The sequence below is a fragment of the Setaria viridis genome, chromosome 1, assembly GCF_005286985.2.
Source record: "Setaria viridis chromosome 1, Setaria_viridis_v4.0, whole genome shotgun sequence".
NCBI lineage: Eukaryota > Viridiplantae > Streptophyta > Magnoliopsida > Poales > Poaceae > Setaria > Setaria viridis.
Window position 1 is genome coordinate 32,029,322 of NC_048263.2, and position 20,281 is coordinate 32,049,602.

General features: G+C 43.5%; 3 protein-coding genes across 4 annotated transcripts; 2 read left to right on the forward strand and 1 right to left on the reverse strand.

The window, feature by feature from the left end:
* Positions 1-472: 472 nt before the first annotated feature.
* LOC117863939 (thioredoxin M1, chloroplastic) lies at positions 473-3,463 on the reverse strand. Its single transcript, XM_034747866.2, has 2 exons — positions 3,156-3,463; positions 473-1,072 (listed from the first exon to the last, which is right to left on the reverse strand). The coding sequence occupies exons 1-2, from the start codon at positions 3,355-3,357 to the stop codon at positions 750-752; spliced, it is 525 nt and encodes a 174-aa protein (XP_034603757.1). The 5' UTR covers positions 3,358-3,463; the 3' UTR covers positions 473-749.
* A 358-nt stretch (positions 3,464-3,821) lies between these two features.
* On the forward strand, positions 3,822-7,212 carry LOC117835280 (elicitor-responsive protein 3). The gene is made up of 5 exons (XM_034714646.2): positions 3,822-4,084; positions 4,661-4,726; positions 5,298-5,424; positions 5,660-5,774; positions 6,820-7,212. The coding sequence occupies exons 1-5, from the start codon at positions 4,018-4,020 to the stop codon at positions 6,874-6,876; spliced, it is 432 nt and encodes a 143-aa protein (XP_034570537.1). The 5' UTR covers positions 3,822-4,017; the 3' UTR covers positions 6,877-7,212.
* Positions 7,213-12,707: 5,495 nt separating this feature from the next.
* LOC117833263 (uncharacterized) lies at positions 12,708-15,173 on the forward strand. Of its 2 annotated transcripts, none has more exons than XM_034713033.2 (6): positions 12,708-13,419; positions 13,511-13,604; positions 14,055-14,176; positions 14,384-14,506; positions 14,577-14,684; positions 14,777-15,173. In XM_034713033.2, the coding sequence occupies exons 1-6, from the start codon at positions 13,102-13,104 to the stop codon at positions 14,816-14,818; spliced, it is 807 nt and encodes a 268-aa protein (XP_034568924.1). In that variant the 5' UTR covers positions 12,708-13,101; the 3' UTR covers positions 14,819-15,173. The 2 variants fall into 2 exon arrangements, with proteins under 2 accessions (XP_034568924.1, XP_034569601.1); XM_034713710.2 differs by having other exon boundaries at positions 12,717-13,419; positions 14,586-14,684.
* Positions 15,174-20,281: the final 5,108 nt, after the last annotated feature.

The following is a 20,281-nucleotide window of genomic DNA, read 5'->3' on the forward strand; positions in this document are numbered from 1 at the left end:
AACTGAACACGACCCTAGCATCGTTGGACTCCACTGCAAGCTGCACTTTGACCCAGAGCATTGCAGTTCAGTCACCAGCGACGCTTGAGCTGTTCCTCAAGCCGTAGGGCTCCGAGTCTGAAGAACTCGTCCAGCCACACTTCAGCTCTTTACGTTGGCAAGTCTTGTTTGGATAGAAAAGGATTAAAAGGGAACGAAGGAGATTGAGTCAAAAATAAACTAATTTTCTCTCAATCCCTCCCATTCCAATTCAACCTAAACAAGGCCTTACAAACCCTTATGAAGTTATGGGTGGTTTACAGGCGAGAGCATTACACGATGATTAGCCAAAATTCGTTTGTCCATTGAAATAAGCTTCCAGTGCCACCTCTAGGCCAAAACAGGCCATGAAGTCCTGCAAAGCCCACGAAAGCATTACCGACATAGCATCCAGGCCCAGCTCCTGATCCATTAACTCAGTCCAAAACAATCATAAGGAAATTCAGATAAAGGATTAGGTCGATGCTGTACGATTTAGCAGATCTGCATACAGTAGCACAACCCAATGAATGAAACATGGAGGAGCTAGACCAGAAGCAACCTCTGGGCCATCTTCCATGACTTCTCATCCTTGAATCGCTTTTATTCGATGTTATCTCACATTATTATCTACATATGGCTACTTTAAGAGCAAATTAATGACAAACGGTATACTCATACCCATCCATCTACACATAGAGGTCCAAGGCTAACCGGCTCGGTTTCAGATTTCACCTCCCGTCGACATACTTTTCGATGCAGGTGATGAGGGTGCTCTCCGGCACGGCGCCGATCACCGCTTCCTTCTTCTCGCCGTTCTTGAATATCATCATTGTGGGGATGCTCCGGATGCCGAGCTGGGTCGCGATGTCGGGGTTATCATCAGTGTTCAGCTTGTAGCATTTCAGCTTCCCTTCATACTCCTTTGAGAGCTTGCCGACGATGGGGTCTATCATTTTGCACGGTCCGCACCATGAGGCCCAGAACTGGACGAGGACGGGGAGCTCGCTCTCCACCACAAGCGATTGCCAGGTAGATTTGCTCACATCAGGAACTGAAAAGGAAGCAGGTTTGGAGTATGTAAGGTGGCACATCAATCACCATAACATAGGACAAAACATAAACTACTCAATGCTGCTTATAGGGCCAATAAATTCCAAGTCAAAGTTGACGCATAATTATTCTAAAAGCAGGCAAGAGAAATTTACTGCTGTGCCATTAACTAAATGAATGAACAGAAGTTCAATTTATTGATTCTACCTTGCATGCTTTTCTAATCCATTTCTTCGAATATATCATTCAAATTCACATACCATTGCACAGATGCTGCTTCTACTACGCTACGCCTAGCTTCACGCATTAGGATATGTGCCAGAACTCTAAAGATTCGCACAAACCTACCACAGCATTAAAGATTCAGCAACCATAGCTTTCTAGCCCAAGATGCAATTCATAAGCATTTTTCCAAAGCTTATGAGAATAGGTCTTGTCAAAGCAATTCATAAGCATATTCATTGTGTTTCGATTAGGCAGTATAGACTGTAAATGATGTATGGCCATGGTATGCATTCCACCATGCAAGATGTGAAAAAATTCATTACACTATACATCATATTCAAAACTAGGAACTACGAGAACAATACTACAATGTTGATTTGATTCTGCAACGTATCAACTGAACAAATGATGCATCTAATCCATGTTCTTCCCAGCTACTGCTAGCCTCAGGAGAACTTTAAGGCAGCTTTGAGCTTTGTACAGCAATCTTTGCGCTTAGCCGGTATCAAAGACTTATTAATGAGAATGGAAGTAGATGTCCTAACTTATTGCAGTATGAACAAGTTCTATCATAGCTGTTTGCTTAACCTTGATTCAATTTAGAGACAGGAAACGATAGCAACATTAAAGAAAGCAGTCACACTTAACCTAGCAGTTTTACCTTAATGAAATGGCTGGTAGCTCTCTTGCAGCCAATTTTCATAAATGAAATGAAATCCATATAAAACAACCACAGGATGACATGGAAACAACAGTTGGGATCCTAACAATCACACCATACCGTTGTGCTGTTACAAAATTTCGTAATAATCCTAACCAAGAATCAATTTTCCACATTCTAGTAACAGTACCAATATGACAAATCTATAATATACCATGGTCTCTAAAAAAACCTATAATATACCAAATATCCCAAATTTGAAATAGGGAAATATTTTCATTGCTACATTTCACAATATTCAAATATGGTTCAGCACAAGTGTACAGCAGTTACCATCGAAGTTAATGGCTAGCTAAAATTAGATTCAGAATAAGAGTAATACCATGTTTCGACAAACACACTTATGGTGAAAGCATAAATAGAGCTCTCTTCTTATCTAATTGTATGACACGTTGCCTGTATTTGGTCAACTTTAAAAATGGCATAGTCTCGTATTTTTGGCGCGTGGCGCCAAAAGACAGTATAAAACTGCGGCCATAAATGCTACGTTCAATTTATAACTTTCTTCACAGACCACAACAAAGCAATGATATGGGATGTTAACTGTTTATAGGTTAAACTTCAAACTAACTTTCGTGCCTTTGCGTACATGCAGAGGAAACCTAAAGCGCATAGCCATATACATGCATTACAGAATTAGTTACACATGATGCCTCATGCACATCTCCTGTTAAGTTTGATATGCACACATATCCAAATACATGCATTGGTGCACACAGGTCTGCGCAGCACAACACGGTAGGTGATGCATGTCTTGTCGGATACATACATACATGCATGCAGGGATACAGATACACAAATTAGCCGCCATGCCCTCACCAATTAACGGCTGTTTGCTTCACCATCTCATCGTTAGAACTGCTCTATGCCCTGCTGGCCTGCTATTCCAACTTCCTATTCGTCTAGAAACCAGTCCCAACTTCCAACTAACAAAATTTGCGAAAAAAACCCTAACTCCGTTGAAACACTCACAATCAAGCGGCGGATCACTAACCCAATTAATATTGCCTTAACGTCTTACTCGCATCACAGGGCGGTTCCAGAATCCAGATCAGCGGCCCAGCGCCATTTCATCTCAGATCGATACATAAACCAAAGCCTAAAAGCAGGAGAGTAACCTACACGAGGACCAATTTACCTTGGATGGCGGTGTCCTGGCCGCCCTGGGCCTGGCACACGACGGCCGCGCCGCGGGAGCTCGGGCGGGCGCGGAGCGCGCGGCGCGTCGGCGGGAGGCCGCGGCGGAGCGCGACGCTGGGCGGGGCGACGACGGCGGCGACATGGGACGGCGACGAGGCGGGCGCGGCGACGGAGACGGAGACGGCGAGGTGGGAGGCCATCGCGGCGGATGGGGACGGGAGTGAGGAGGGAGGAGGCGAGGGGAATCGGTGTGGAAGGGAAGGTGGTTGGGAGGGAGTTGGAGTGGAGGGGCGAGTTGTGAAGGTGCTAGGAGTGATATGGCCATATGGGTGAACAGATAAGTACAGATCGGACGGTGGGCCCCGCGGCGGGGGACGTGTGGCGCCGCCGTGTGCTGCCGATCAGCCGATGTGGACGCGTGAGCTTTTTTTTTTGAGGGGGAAAAAAACGTCATCAGAATTCGCACAAAATCTCACGTCGAAGCTTTGGTGGGCCGGAGCGTTTCGAGTCCAAGGTGAATAGAAGCCCACCAACGCTTGTTTTTCAAAAAAGAATAGAAGCCTACCAGCACGAGAAATGAGCCCAACTATCCCAGCCCACATCGGCGCGTATCGGCGGCCAGGTGGTGCTTCGGCTTCAACCCCTCCCTGACGCCGCGGAACTGGCGGTGGCGGGCGAAGCTAATGGCCATCCGTGCCATGCCGCCTCCGCCATGCGAGGCAGGTAGCCAGACGCGTATAAAGGGCAGCCAGAGATTCGGATCCACCTGTCTGCGTCTCCGTTCGTTGGCGCCACAGGCAAGGCACCGGAGCTTGTGAGGGAGAGCAAGGAGGAGGAGGAGGAGAGAGGAGGAGGAGGACATGGTGCACGGGACGCTGGAGGTGCTGCTCGTCGGGGCCAAGGGCCTCGAGAACACCGATTACCTCTGTACGCATCGGCTAGATCTTCAACATAGTCCTTTTTCCTGTTCTTTGCTCGATCTTCATATTGCGCGCGGTCCATTCTTTTTCCATAGGGAACCGAAGCATTTGGGCTGACAATAATAATTGCTCGGCTAATCTTTATCGGTCGATGGGTTTTAATCCTATTAATTGTGTTGCTAACCTATATTTTTTTATTAATGCAACATGTTGCTTGATCACTTCTTCGGCCTTGGTGGGCTGTGCTTGGAAGAATGATTTTATGGGCTATTTCTTAATGAATAATTTCTTTTTCTACCATTGCAAAGAGTCCAATGATTTTGTGGGTTGTTGCCACACTTGCTGGCCTAGAAATGACCCTCGGAGATTGTGGATTTAGCAAATGTACAGTGATTAGGTTTGTGATTCTTTTTTCGTGATGATCAGTAGCAAAAGACCATATAGGACATGGGAGATTATTTTCTTTACAATCAGAAGTGCTATAAAATCATCCGCATCGCTTGTTTATCTTTTCCCATCTTTTTCTTGAATGCTGATAAGTCTCCTTTGTGATGAGTTTTTCTATGGCAAATTGATCCCGCAGGCAACATGGATCCGTATGCAATTCTCAAGTGCCGATCACAGGAGCAGAGGAGCAGTATTGCAGCTGGTGGATATACTCATCTATGTGTATTTTTCCTTGTCATAGTTACTTTCTTTCCTCATTGTACTTATGCATTTCTGAACATTTCCATGTTTTGCACTAGGGATATAGGTCTCTAGTTTCCTACTGAGATATAGTGAAGCAATTTGATTATCAGAATTCAGAAGTACACTGAAACATTAGATCTCTTGTGCAAATTCTGTTTTGTGGAATACTAGAAATGCAGGTTGGGCTGTAATGTAATCTGCTTGAACAATAGTAGACATCATGTAAAAGTTGTAGTATGATGCAAGTCAAATGATAGTGACACAATTTTTCAGCTGCAGGGGTTTTATATGGTAAGAAATTACACTTTGCATTGTGTTGAAAGTCAGTATTTTGGTTAATTAATGCACTGCATAGAAAAAAGGTCGGGACCTCAAATTTCTATTATGATATCCATATCCTTTTCTAAAGATAGAGAAAATCATGCTATTATTTCGTGTACTGAGTACATATATAACTTCTCTAAGGTATTGACTGATACTAATTTATGTTTCTTGAATAACACTTGACTGTCACATGATCATGCATACAGGAAAAGGAACTAACCCTGAGTGGAATGAAAACTTTGTCTTCACCGTGTCCGACCGAACTACAGACTTGCTAATCAAGCTTATGGATAGTGATACAGGCACAGCAGATGACTTTGTAGGTGAAGCGACGTAAGTTTTTATTGCAATGGAATTCCTATTGTAAATTATGTCTGCAATTCTACTTTCTTTTTTGGAAGAAATGAACAGTTGGTAATGTTGGTATCAGATTCTTCATAAGCTTTGCAGAACATTTTTCATGAAGTTACTCTTCTGCATATCATCCACTGTATTAATGTCAATTAGCAAATTGTAGTGATGTAGGCGATTCGAATTTTAAAGAGCCGAATTGAATTGGTCTCTGCAGGATTCCGTTGGAAGCAGTGTATTCGGAAAGGAGCATTCCACCAACGATCTATAATGTTGTGAAAGGTGAAAAGTACTGTGGGGAAATCAAAGTTGGTCTCACATTCACTCCCGAGGTAGTTTGAAAACCTACCTCTATGTTATATTTCATTGAATACTAAAATTCCTGAATCCAACTTTTATCTTGAATGCCTTTTGGGATAGGCACTATGTACATCCCCTCTATTTTGATTGCCCTTTTGAAAGTTAACACAACCTCGGATATTTATGATTTTACCATAATTTTCTAATTATTTGCTAGGGAAGATTATCAAAATAACAGTATATGTAAGTACTCTTAAGAATGATTCGTTCAATACTATTTTGTATTAGGGCAGATACAATTGTTTTTTGGTCCAGAGTGATGTCATGAATGAATCAAATTATGGACGCCAAGCTCATGAATTTTGGCAGTTTGCTACATTAAATTATGTTGTTTCATAATTCGCAAGCATTTCAGTCTGGCGATCGCTTTCACATTATGTTGAAAATATGAACTATATACCAGCATGTTTGATGTTTCTCTGCTGTCCAAATTTCCTGGTCATTGTTAATTACAGAAAGTAAAATTAAAACAACTCTTTTCCATTTTTTTGGTGTATGCATAACCTGCAAACTACAAAGGTTCGTGCCCAGTCCAGAGCAAGGATTTCTTTTATGAGTATAACATCCAAGGTTCCCATTTTTCAATCATATTAATTGTGATGAGCTCCTACTTTTTAGGTACACTATAATTGCGGATAGTAGCCTGACCATCCAATGGTGTCTAGTCATGAGATGCCATTGCCCGCAATGCAGTGGTGTCAAGTACTACCAATTATACTTCTGTACTGAGATTCAGTTGGCAGTAGTGAAGCTACTGAACCATTTGCCCAAATTTTTTCATTGGATGTGCAACCATGGAATCACCTGAACATGACTTTTCAGTCTTGTAGCTCCGTTCTCATTCATCTAGTACCGAATAAAAAATACGCTCCTTTACTCGTCAGTTGCTCACATGAAACCTGGTTGCAGAATACCATGGTTTAAATCCTTGGTTACCTTGCCCTGATACGCTAGTATTAGGCTGCAAACAAAAAACACGGCATCTTTTGAGTAAGCTAACTGTTGTTCTTTATATAGAATACTCGCCAGAGGGGTCTCCCAGATGACTGCGGCGGATGGAAGCAATCTCACTGAAAAGAGCAAGATTTTTTGAGATTCCACCAGAGCACAGCGACAATTCATGTGCTTGAGGCATTCATCCCTCGTACACGTTCATGCTAATGTAACATGAAATTCAGTTGATTTGGCTTCTTTAATTGTTTCAAAAGATGCATCATTAGCGAGTTTAATCTAAAAACACAGCTGCATTTGATGTATTTTATACAGTCCCTCGGTTATTGGAAATTTTAAGGCCGTTCGTGATCACTGGTTGCAGTAACTAGTTTTGCTTCTTTACTTCTCTCTCTCTCTCTCTCTCTCTCTCTCTCTCTCTCTCTATGCTTTTGAAGTTTTAAGTGGTCCTTCTTTCTGTTCAACGTTTAAGAAGGTGTATGACAGTAATACTGGAAGCATTTCTCTTGCAGCAGCATCAAATTTATTTTTATCCTTATAAACAATGGTATCAGTACCAACTTGACATGTACAGGATGAGTTAATCATAAATTCAAACCTTAGTTTAGTTCTAACTTCCTGCTATGAAGCTGATAGATCCTACGTACTTGTCTTGTAAGGGCTTTGTAGCAGCAGAACATCAGAAGGCTTCTGGCAAAATGTTCACTGACCTTCTCCTGGGAGTTGTGATCTGCATGTAACTTGCTGCGCTGACAGTTTTTCCACATACTGAATTCAGTAATGCTACCCTACCATCCTTGAAGTGTAGGAAGCAATTGAACGAACTTCTGATGCTGCTGTTTATATTTTGCACTGAGCATTTTTCTTTTGTTTTAGGCTTGTTCAAACAGGATGAATTTTTGCATGAATAAGTGCGTTCTTCACTGAAATTCCCAATGAAAATCCACCGTTCTAGAAGGAACAAGTAATATCAGACGTAAAATTGTCACTGTCTCAATGACAGTGTGCAGGCTTCCAAGATCCTATAGGAGCCAACCAATTTCCCCCCACTAGTGTTGTGGGCACTGGGAAGCATGCAAGCAAGAAGCAACAGAACAAAGGAGCTGGTCATAGCTGGTGAGATGAGACAACTCACCAGAACTTAAGCCTGACCAGGTTCCCCATGTCCCTTTGCTTCTCTGATCACGACACACGAGACCACCAGAGGGACACCAAGGTCCCTCAAAATTGACTACATCCACCACCACTCTACCAGTCTCCCAGTCCACCATCACAAGAAGAAGAAGAATGCAGTCTGCATAGACTCTTGAGAGAGTTTAGAGTGGGTATGACTTCACAACCTTTCTACTACTAAGTATTACATGGCAATGGCATTAGTACAAATCTTGCTTGTTTCCATGATTTCCCTGTTTTTGCTAAGTGCTAACTCACCGAACTCTATGCTGTATCCTGCATGTGCTCTTTTCCACAAGAACACGAGAAAAAACAGAGAAGAAAAATAGGGAGAGAAGAAAAGGAAGAAAGAAGAAGGTGCAAGCACTCTTCAGCACGACAGAGCACGTACGCACACGGTTGCAGTACCTGAGGGCTGAACCGCCGAGGCTTTGAACGAAGCTAGTTGTGCAGCGGATTGGGGCCCTGGGGAACCAGCCTCTTCGACTCACCTTGCACCGCCCACGCGCCTGCGTCGCCGCCGACACCGGGCGCCGTCCGCGGCGGGGCGCGCGCTGCCCACAGCGCGCCACCGCCGTGCTCCGGCGCCACCGCCGCCACGGCTGGCTTCAGAAGTCTGCAGCTGCAGGTGACGGTGGCCAGCTCGATCCCCAGAAACAGCAGCAACAGAAGCATGGCCGGCGATGGAGCGTGCCTCATGGTGCAAGAAGAGGCGAGGAGCGGATTGGAAGGGTGGTTTTCCTAGCTTCTCTGCGGGGTCAGCTCTGCAAGTGCAAGCTAGCAAGAGAGATCACCAGATGGCCGCCTGCAGCCTGCAGGTCGATCAGCTCATGGCTGCTCAGAAGCTTCAGATGACCCGTGGTCTCGGGTGAAGGCGGCACATGTTTATATTTTCCTTGGTTCGTGTGGGTCATTTATAAGCATTAAATATGGTGGTACCGGTGATAATGGTTCATTCGGTACCTTGGTGTTAAGGGGAGAAAAATGCCCCGCGTAGTTGTTTCTCTTTATTTTTGCAAGGTACTACATTTTATTCCATTAGGATAAAGCTTTGACCCCTAGTTGCTTCACTAATATTCCTTGTGGTTTTTACAAGACGTATTTTGTTTCACTAATATAAGTTTTCTTTAATTTATATAAACCTATAGTTATAAGAAAGCTATCCTTTAATATGAATCTAGTACTGACATCAGCTTGTATCACAAAAGTTGTATATTATTGCAGTAATTGGCGGTCAAAGTCTCATCTCAATGAAACGTAATAAGCCTTATATAAGGAAATATTTTTGAATACATACGTATCTAGTAAGATCAATTTTATGCCATACATTAATGGAGTAATTATTGGTCAAAGGGTTATCCTAATGAAAGATAAATAATCTAGTAATAACTTCAAATAAAGGGAGTGCTTCCTTTCATGATCACAAGTATCCATTAAGATATTTTATATAATTTGCAATATAACCTTTCAATTAGTAATATGTACAAATATATTGTGTTAAATAGAAACTTTTATATATTTTTTTAAAAAAACTTTGAAAAATAATTCTGCTAATCTTGTGATATCAATCTATGTGCAATTGTAGATATTGATAGTTAAAACTATAATAATTATAAGAAATCAAAATATTAACTTAAGAACAAATCTAAATGGGCTTATAATTTTGATAAGAGAAAGTACTAAATTAATTTATAAGCAATATAGGAAATAGCAATACGTGCTTAAGGCCATATTTGGATAGGAGGTGTTAAAGTTTAACACCCTACTTTTAACACCTTTTTATCAGGGTCTGTTTGGGAAGGGGGTGTTAAAGTTTAACACGGTGTTAAATTTTAACACATTGGGGTGTTTGGATGGTTGGTTAAACTTTAACACCTTATGTTGGAATTGATAATATTGCCCCTCATTACTCCTGGGCCACCCGACGGCGCTATGAGGTAGCAACCACGCTCCTGGGGCACCCGGCTGGTGCTCGAGGGAGGAGGTGCGCCAGAGGAGGCCGGAGGAGGGGTGCCAGAGGGAGGAGATAGGCGCGCCCCCTCCCCGGGCCGCCTACCTTCGCCGCCCGCGCGCGCACCACCCCACCACCACCACCACGCCGCCGCCGACCTGCGTCTCCGCCGTGCCCGCCGCGGAGGAGCCTCGAGGGGCGTCGAACTCCCGCGCCCGCGCGAGGCCGCCAGCGCGAGGCCAGCCCGCCGCCCGGCGCGGCATCCCGGACTGGCGGTGGCGGGCACAACGGCTGTGACATCCTGGCCCAAGGCTTAATAGGATTGATAGAATACTCATACCAACAAGTTGCAACTTCTTTTTCGGAAGCTCATCCTCAAAGAACTTTGGGGTTAAGCGTGCTTGGCCCAGAGCAATTTTGGGATGGGTGACCGACCGGGAAGTTCTTCCCGGGTGCGCACGAGTAAGGACAAAGTGCGCAGAAAAGACTTGTGTTGGTCTGTGAGGGAATTCCTGATATCCTAGAGAGCTGCCATGTGTAAGCGGGCTCGGCCCCGGGGGGGGGGGGGACGCCACAGTGGCAGCGCGCGACGGGCGAACCAGTGGCAGCAGGCACAGGCGCACAGCGGAGCGCCACGCGCGGATCGGGGAAGGAAGATGGGGGGCAGCATAGGAGAGAGAGAGGGGGCAACAAGGGGATATGTGAACTAGGGGATCACTTTTAACACCTTTAGCAAGTTTTAATACCCCCTCCATGTGTTTATGAAAAATAGGATGTTAAACTTTAACACAACCCTTTTAACACAACTGTTTGGCAGCCAATGTGTTAAAAAGGTGTTTAAAGGGGGTGTTAAACTTTAACACCCCCTTCCCAAACAGGGCCTCACATTGCCTCCCAAATACGTGTTAAAATGGATGTGTTAAAGTTTAACACCCCCAATTTCATAAACACCTCAAGGGGTGTTAAAAGTTGTTAAACTTGTTAAAAGTGATTCCCCTCTCCACTTTTTCCCACCATTGCCCCCTTCTCTCTCCTCCCTCTCTCTCCGCTGGTCATAAATGAGGGGGCAATGGAGTCATTTCCCACCAAAGGTGTTAAAGTTTAACACACCATCCAAACACCCCAATGTGTTAAACTTTAGCACTTCATTTGAAAATGTTAAAACTTTAACACTTGTTAAACTTTAACACAGGGTATCTAAACAAGCCCTAAGAGAATTCTCTGAAACTTGAGATATTGCAAGAGTCTAGTTGTCGTGCTTTATGGCAAGGCTAGGAATGCTCAATTACTTTTAGCAAGTTAGAATAGCTTGTATAGAACCTAGAACATTTCTATCCTCCCGTCTTATTTTAGTAATTGAACCTAAGAGCAGTGAGGTGCAGGTCTACATCTCCAACACCCAGGTTTGAGTCATCTTTAACTTGAGTTTAGATGCTTTTCTTTTCCCCCCTCTAGCTTGGATGTCCTCCCATTTTTTTAGAAGAGACAACGTTTTGCGTCACTTTACCACTTTGGCCTCGTGTCCATAGACTTGACTACAGTACCTCCAGCAAGCAACTATGGTACGTGGCAAATCATTGGAAGTAGTGGCTGGCTCACCATAGCGTCTGCTTGTTGCACACAGGATAAAAATGTAGTTCATTCTCCTGACAAATTCATCGGATGGTTTCACAATAGACCACTTCATGAAGAATCAAATATTGGCTCAGACCAAAACACCCCGTAAAAGAAAGACTGCAAAAACAGAGAGCAGTACTCTTTCTTGATTAGGCGTATCGATGAAGGCTAGTCCCCAAACTGTTTGCTCTAATTGCAGGCCCAAATCGACGACGGACTGACGGAGCCTTGTTGCGTTCAAAGAGGCGCATCTATCGGTTATGCCGCTGCTGGCCAATTTATGTGGCTGCCGGGCTGTTGATTGCCATTAAAATTCTTGTACCCCGTAGTTGCAATGAGTTGGCCGCGTGTTAAGGCCTCCTCCAATGGTACAAGCTAATACTAGTACCTAGTTCTAAGCACTCTAGTAGATAACTCTTCAGCACTTAGCACATAGCTCATAATATAAATAATTCCACATGTCGTCCCTACTTAATCTTAAAGTGCATGTCTGAGACTATCTTTTTATTAAGAGATAGCTCTTCTCTCTTCTATTAAAATATAAAAAAATATCCTATGAGCTAGCTCATATGCGACCATCGGAAGAGACTAGACGGGAAGGGACGCGTTTCTTGGTGGACGATCAGTGATTACACTACAGAGCTAGCCCACCCACATGGCATCACTACTCCATCTGGTCTCTGTTGCATGGAGCCATTGCCTTGCCATGGACATCGCGTTCCAGGCTAGAAGTTGAGGAATGTGATTTGTCATCTGAAGCACATCCAATTGAAGCGTCGCATGTCTGGATCAGGAGAAGGCACGGGGAACAACGGTTCCAAAAACAGCTGGCTCTGAAACAGGACTGCATGGAGTAAGAGGCGTCGGCGCGGCAGCCGGCGACTTTTTCCCCATGCGCATCGTTGGCTACGCGCAGACTGCAGGATTGAGGATTCTAAATTTCGCAGGCACGTGTTGACCTGAGGCGCTGGGGCAGTGATCCCCGTCGTCCCCAGCGTGCCGGCGCCGACGCCAGTGGCTTTTCTCGCTTGACTCCGATGGTCGATGCTCGTGCAGTCGCCGGCTCGTCGTCGCACGTATATGGGTCTCGGCACCGCGCCGCAGCGTTTGGATGGGCCGCGCGGCGCAGTTGGGTTCACTGGACTCCCCCCACTCCACATATACGGAGCCCATAAGGAATTAAGACACGGGTGGGCTTACATTTTGCTCGGCCCAATAAACAGTTGGGACCCCCTCACCTTCTTCGTTCTCCTCTCGCTGTATGACGGCGAGACGAGAGGATTCTGGCGAAAGATGCGAGAGGGAAGAAGATTTCGTTGATTCAGACAAGGCGAAGGGGAAAATTCTCAGCTGAGACCATCAGGTCCCGCTCCCGCGGTGTGATTTGGGCTCAGGCGCTCATCTCCTACTCCCCCCTCCCGTCGCCGCTACCTGAGCTCCGTTCCCACTTGCCTCCTCACGTGATCCCGTCCCCCCTCACCAGCTACCACTCGGCACCAATTCTCTCCCTCGGCAAGTGAATCGGCTGCAGAGTGCGGGGGACTCGTTGGTTAATCGGTTCTACTAGTTGCTACTGATCCTGCAGGTTACTGGTGGGAACTAGGCCCATGTTGAGCGGCCGCGCCGTGACGCTGAGCGAGAGGGGCGACTCCGGCACGCGCTTGGACGAGGATGTCGCGCCCGAGGCCGGCGACGAGGAGGCCGAGTCCACCGCGAGGGTGCTGTACCGGGCCTCGTTCCAGGAGCTGATGCCCGGCTACCTACAGTACGACACCATCATCTGGGCGGCGATATCCCTGCTGCTCGTCCTGGCGTGGGGGATCGGTCTGCTCCTGCTTCTCTACCTGCCGTACAAGAGATACGTGCTCAAGAGGGACATCATGTCCCGCCAACTCTATGTCACGGAAAACAACATAGTGTACAAGGTAACCGTAAGCGGTAGTCCTGCTGTGTTGATTCGTTGGTTGTGCTGGAGATGTGAAATATTGGTGCTCAATGGGTGTGAAATTTTCGCAGGCGACTAGACCTTCCTACTTGCCGTTCATGGGGATAGTCAAGAAAGAGATTAAAGTGCCTCTCCATTTGATCGTTGATATTGTAGTTGAGCAAGGTAGATGAGAGCATAGGAACCTATTCTGATTTCGACTATTGACATAGTGACATGTTACTTCTTGTTTAGGCAAACCAGTAGTAGCAATACACCTTCTTGGTATCCTGAAATTACTGCACGGTGCCTTTCCATATTCATATAGTGCAAATCTGCTTTATGATGGATATGAAGCTTTGGAAACATCTATTTTTTTAAAAAAAAAATCACCTCTACACTGGCTTGGTGGATTCATTTGCGTAAACCTATCATTTCTGTTACCTACTTTGGTCATGTGCTGATTTTTTGTTTGTTAAACTTCACTGAAGAAACACATGTTAGTGAATTTATTTATCTAATGTTTAAGAAAATATCTGCTTTTCTTACAGTTCATATCTCATTGATGAACATGAAACAGAAAGTTGTGAAATGACCTTGTTTGTATGTTTCTGAAAAAAAAATTCAATTATGCAGGCTGTCTACAATCTGCTTATAGCTTATACACGTTTATAATAGAAAGCATAGCCCATGGGAAACCTGCTCCCGTTGATGAACTGCAATTTCATGGTGTCCATGATCCAGATCTTCTGAGAAAGGTATTTGCTGTGCGCCATTGCTAATAACGGACCTTATAAGATGTGTGTTACCTTACACCTGTTAATCTGCTATACAATATCTTTAGTACTATTTTTATGATTGAAAATAATGATCCAGTCTGGGATTTTCTGCAGTCACAAAATTAGCACATGTATACATGTTCTTAGCTGATTGTTTGGTGCTGTCTGTTTCATTATTTCGTGAAGGTTATTATCAGAGAAGCTTCCAGGAGAACACAAGAAGTCCAAAGTTGGAGAACTAGATTGTACTCTGGGGAAGGCCCTTCCTATGTTCCACCAACTAGTGGATTACACTCTCCTAGTGCAAAGGTAGTCCTGTGGCCCTGGTCATATGCTCATTGCTCCTGTTGGATGTCCTTGATTCTAAGGGTGGAATTAGTGTGTGCAGGTCAAAGCTTCCTCAATCCGTGCTTTCCTCGATCCTAAGGGCAAAATTCCTGACAGTATATTGCTCCACAAGCTTGAAGAAGTTAGTCGATCGGTGAAGGTACAGGGCTTTAATCTGTGTCATGCCACATCATTTAATTCTGGAGATAGCTCAAGTGCTCAGCATCCTTTGTTGTCCTGTTGTTTATGCAGAATCTTGAGTCTCTCCTCATAGGATCACATACAAGAGAATGATGCGATATGTGATCAGCACATATTCTGTATCAACTTCTACGATTTACTCTCAAACATGGAAAGAACAGGAAGCACAAACAGAGTGTATGAAGTCTGCGTTCTATTTAGCCCTGCAAACACCATGGCAGATTATGAAGCAACTGTGGTGCTGAGAATGAGCCTTTTGTTTTATTTGCTGGTAGTCATGTGTTGTACATAGGTGATAGGTCATGCTGATTCTTTCAAGTTTCACAATTCCATGTACATAATCAATGGCATTGGATTGCAAAGTAGATCAACACACATGTAAGATCTGTATACTGTCCAAACTGGTATTTGGTGTGTTCATTCAAAATGAAAATGATATTTGGTGTTATTATATCTTGCCTGACCTGAATATGCTCTGTCAGGCTTTAATTCAGTTGCTGATGTAGAAGCAGAAGATTTTTAATCGCAAATTATTGCAGAGTTGTGCAGAGGTGCAACTATTATGACTATTGAACTCAGTGCTGAAGCTAGTGGTGATGATTAAATTGCCATTGTGTACAACGTTGTCCAATAAGAGCTAACATTGTGTTTCTTTAGATTTTAAATCATTTGAAGGTGCAGAACTGCATGCTTGGTCCCGCTGCTTGTTCTAACCTGATTATACAGCTCGTTACCCGTCAAGTATATACCAAAATCTTGCTTCGAGTACCATGCTGGCTAAATACAAATAATTTGATCGTTTTCCAACAGCTTCAAACCCTTCCCTATAGTAACCAATGGACGAAATCAGTAAGCAAATGCTGATTACAACTTCCACAGCTGATACTATATAAAATACTATACAAGATTGCAAATGTTCACATGTACAGTACTAAATTGATGGTATGCAGAATTGCACCCATGATGCAAAGGTGAAGGACGGTTCACCTTGATCCATATGTTTTTATTAGTTTAGTTTTGGTTTAGTGTAATTATACTCTATACAAGGATTCATAAATGAATCCAGAACACAATGTGCATTACACTTTATTATGCCAACTAGCTGCAGACAGCCAGAGCCAGAAAGCTTCATAGCAGCAGCCAAATCTCTATGCATTCCTGGCTTCCGCATCTGAAGTTTCCTTCGGCTTCTCACCATCTTGACGATTGCTTAGATCCTTTTCATCTATATGTTCCCTGTTTCCTTTGGTTGCCCAGCATCTTCATGGCTGGTTGCTGTGTTCTTCAAATCTACAGCATCTGCTGCTTTATTTTTCTTCTCCGTTGCATCTTCAGGTTTACATCTATTCTTGTCATCTACTATCTGAGGTGTTTGCTTTGGTTCAACTGCTTCTTCAGTGCTACTGTTGTTCTTTACATCCGCATCTGGTGTTTCTTTTGGCTCAATTGCTTCTTCAGTACTACTGTTCTTTACAGCCACATTTGGTGTTTCATCAGGCTTCTCTACCGCATCTACTTGGCTGCTTGTTTTCATTGCATCTGAATCCAGCAATTCTTTTCCCTCTCTATATCTTGATGGCTGCTTGTGTTCACATCGACATCTGGCGTTTCTGTTGTCTCCTCAACTACGCTCCCTTGATTTGATGCTCCAGTTTCCTTTGGTTCTGGCACATGGTCACTTTCAAGAGTGCTTGCATCGATGTCTCTTTCAGTTGTCACAGTACTCGTACAATCTTCCTCTGCAACCAGAACGGTCTTCTTGATTGTTCCAACTGTAACATACTTGCTCTTGAATTTGTACTCCCATTCTTGCAAGGCCTCGGCCTCAAAAGGGCCTAACCCTGAAATGTCACTGGTTAAATCACTTGGTTCAAATGACATCTGTGCCAAAGCCCTACTTGCATCTCTGCCAGCGAACAAGATGTATGGGCCATCAGGTCCGTAAAACATCCTGCAAAAGGAGATGAAAGTGGAAATGAAGGAACATATTGCATTTGCAACCATGGATATGTTACACTAAGGTCACTATCAGTTCCTGTAAGATCAGTTGTGGAAAAGGTGCTCAATGATGTCAATAATGCCAAAACTGAGTAATTTGATGCTATTTGGTTGGCCATCCAACCATTCTCATGCTATCAGATAAGCTGTTCCTTTCTGATGAATCTTCTAAGGGAGAAAATAATTCCTGATTCTTCTCTGAAAGGTCAGATCATTTTGATTAGACCAGGAATGACAGGAAATTTTTAAGCTCAGATAGCTACAGTGCCATCCATAGTGGTGAGCTCATAAAAGCTGGAAACGCCTTGTTGAATTTAGGTGACCTCTCAAACACTCCGTTCACATGAGATGTGAATTGATTTGGGACTGATCAGCATCTAGAAAGCATCTTCCTAACTGAAATAGTTTACTAGTTTGGTATTTGTATATCGTCAAACTAAGCCAACTGCTACAAAGCAATTCCCTTCACAATAGCCTGGCTAAAATTCTAAGAAAATAGATACTCATTTTAAGAAGAGGGAAATAAAAGTGAATAAAATGGCGCTTAAGCATCCTTATAAAAATTAATTTCTCAAGACAATTACTTTGATTTCACATGGAAAGGTCAGTAAACTCTGGTATTACAGGAAATCGACAAGAGACGTCGGGGCTTCCTCTGGGCCGGCAAGCCTGCAGCCAGCCTGCAGCGTATGGTGGCCATTGCCTGGTGGCTGTCTGCAGACCGCTCGCTTATGGAGGGTTGGGCATCCCCGACTTGCGCATCGCATCGCTAGCCTTGAGAATGAGGTGGCTATGGCTGAAGAAAACGTATCCCGGTCGTCCATGGAAACATATGCAGCTCGACTTCGAACAGGATAATGATCTGAAAAAACTGTTCCAAGCTTCGATTCAGGTACAAGTAAGAGATGACAACTTAGCATTGTTTTGGATCGATAACTGGATGGGTCAGGCCTCGCTGTGTACCTTGGCTCCGGAATTGTGCAACTTGATCAGGCCACGAATCAAGAATCGATGGACAGTAGCGCAGGGGATGCACCAAAAGCAATGGATTCATGATATTGTCGGACACCTAACAGTAACTGCGTTAACTGAATACGTCACCTTATGGCATCACTTACAGCAGGTTCAGTTAACGCCCGGGGTTGAAGATTCGGTGACTTGGAAATGGGATATCTCTGGTTCTTACTCCTCTAAATCGGTATGCAAGTTCTTCTACAGCACCTCCGTCAAGTTTGCTGCAGCGGAACTGATTTGGAAGGCTTGGGCACCATTGAAAGTGAAGGTATTCATGTGGTTAGCTGTCAAGAATCGGCTCTGGACAGCTGCTAGGAGGCAGAGGCGAGGATTGCAAGATCATGCGTGTTGTGGCCTGTGTGACAAGGAATCAGAGACTGCAGATCACCTCTTCTCCAGGTGCCCATTCTCTATGCAAGTGTGGCATCGAGTCAGTGCAGTACTGAACCTGCACAACGCCATCCCGGCAAATGAAGTCGGACTGCTAGACTGGTGGCTCAGCAAGAGAAGCGGTGTCCATTCCGGGCAAATGAAAGGCTTTGACTCAGCGTTTATGCTTGTTTCATGGAAAATATGGAAGGAACGCAATGAAAGGGTGTTTGCAAGATCACCACCAAAGGATGCATCACAACTGCTGCAGGAGATCATTCAGGAAGGGCAACTTTGGTGTGCCTCTGGTGCAAAACACCTAGCTGCCATAGGTTGGCCGATACCATCAGGTGTTTTAGATCAACATTTCTGATTTCGGCATTTCTGTGCCATTTGTGTTGTCATTGCGGTGGTGTAATGTAAGCTAAAACATGCCTAAACCTAGATAGGCCCGCGATGTAAAAAACTTTTTTCTTCTTAATACAAAGATACGCAGCTCTCCTGCGTATTCACGAAAACTCTGATTTTGTATGGTGAAAAAAAAAATGAAATGGTTCGCCGTTCCGTTGCTTCTGCGGACATGAAGATTACTAACTGAAAAGACTTGATGTTCTGCACCAATCGTCACCCTTTTGCTAATTTGCTTTTTCAGACATGAATGAAGATTATAAACTGAAGATTCATATAATAGGTTACTGAAGCTACATCTTACAACTAATATTATTCTAAAAAACAAGTACTAAAGATTTTTTTTTCTTCTTCCATGAGAATTTTGTGAAAGTTCTCCATCAGAAACAGAACTGAAACCTCGCAACGTGGGCAACAGCGAAGAAAGCTCATGTTGCGGGGTGAGCCCAATAGCCAATGCCAATTGATCGGAGAAAACTGGACTGTTTGGGCCGTTCTTTCTTTCTTGAGAATCCTCACTTGAGTCAGCTCACTGTAGATACGGTCCATGCAAGGACTTGCTGCATTCTGAATGAATGACTCTTCTTCGGCTTCTCACTTTCAATGGCCAGTTTCTGACTAGGTCTACGCGAATAGAAGTATACGGTATACACCCGTTTAGACTACGGTGATCGAACAAGCCCGTATCTAGATGACTAGATGTTCCGAATTGCATCCAACGAATCTGTTTAGTATCTCGTTGTGAAAGGATCCTTTTTTTAATGTTATATGATGTAAGTAGAGTCAGGATGTAGTGTAAGTAGGCACGGGTGGACACATCTAGATCCTTCCCTTAGTAATAAAAAAAAGATGTGCCCAGTGCGAAAGCTCCCACACAAGGTGGAGTCCGGGGAAGGAAATTTATAGATAGCTTTACCCTTGCCAAATTCTTTTAAAATTCTGCAAAGAGGCTGGTTCAAACTTAGGACCTCCATGTCACAAGTGTTGAATTCCCTTAGTAATGTTATGATTTTTTATTTTTCAGTTCCAGATTAGTTCATAAAAAATTGAATGAGTTTTGAGTCGGTCCACATAGGCTAGAGAAAAGAAAACTTGCAGCCTTGCTCAATCAAGAGGTATCATAGATTATAATATGCTGAGAGGTATAAAGTGGATATATGAGGTATCACTATTTAGTTCTTGAATATTAAAGCCTATGTTAAAGCATCTCCAGCAGTCCCCCAATAAATATTTTCCAATAATTAGTTAATAGGATATTACAATATCACTTTCACCGTTATGCGGATAGTTGCTTTTGCAGTCTCCCAATAATCTCATTCCAATCCAACTACCACGTTATAGTTAAAGGTACTTTTAGTAGCATTTAAAAAATACGGACTCTTTAAATTTTACTCTAAATATAACATAATCTTCATTCCTAAAATATTCAAAACCTATTTTACAAACCAAAACATGCATTGAACTTACATATGTGATGCATTTTATTGCCCTCAAAAACCCATCCTAAATCTAACCCTCAATCCTCGGGATAAGGGTTCTTTTTCTAAAATTAATATTCAAATCAAATTTGAATATTAATTTCCAACTCAAATCTCTATACGGTTCCTATTCAATTTCAATCACACTCAAACCCCATTAAAATCCAAAACCATCCAAAAAATCCCAACTCTGCCATTTCAACCCTATGCCTCAAACTCACTTCAAATTTTAAAACTGTTTCAAATTTGAATTCAAAACCACACTTAAACAAATGAAAAACCTATTTTA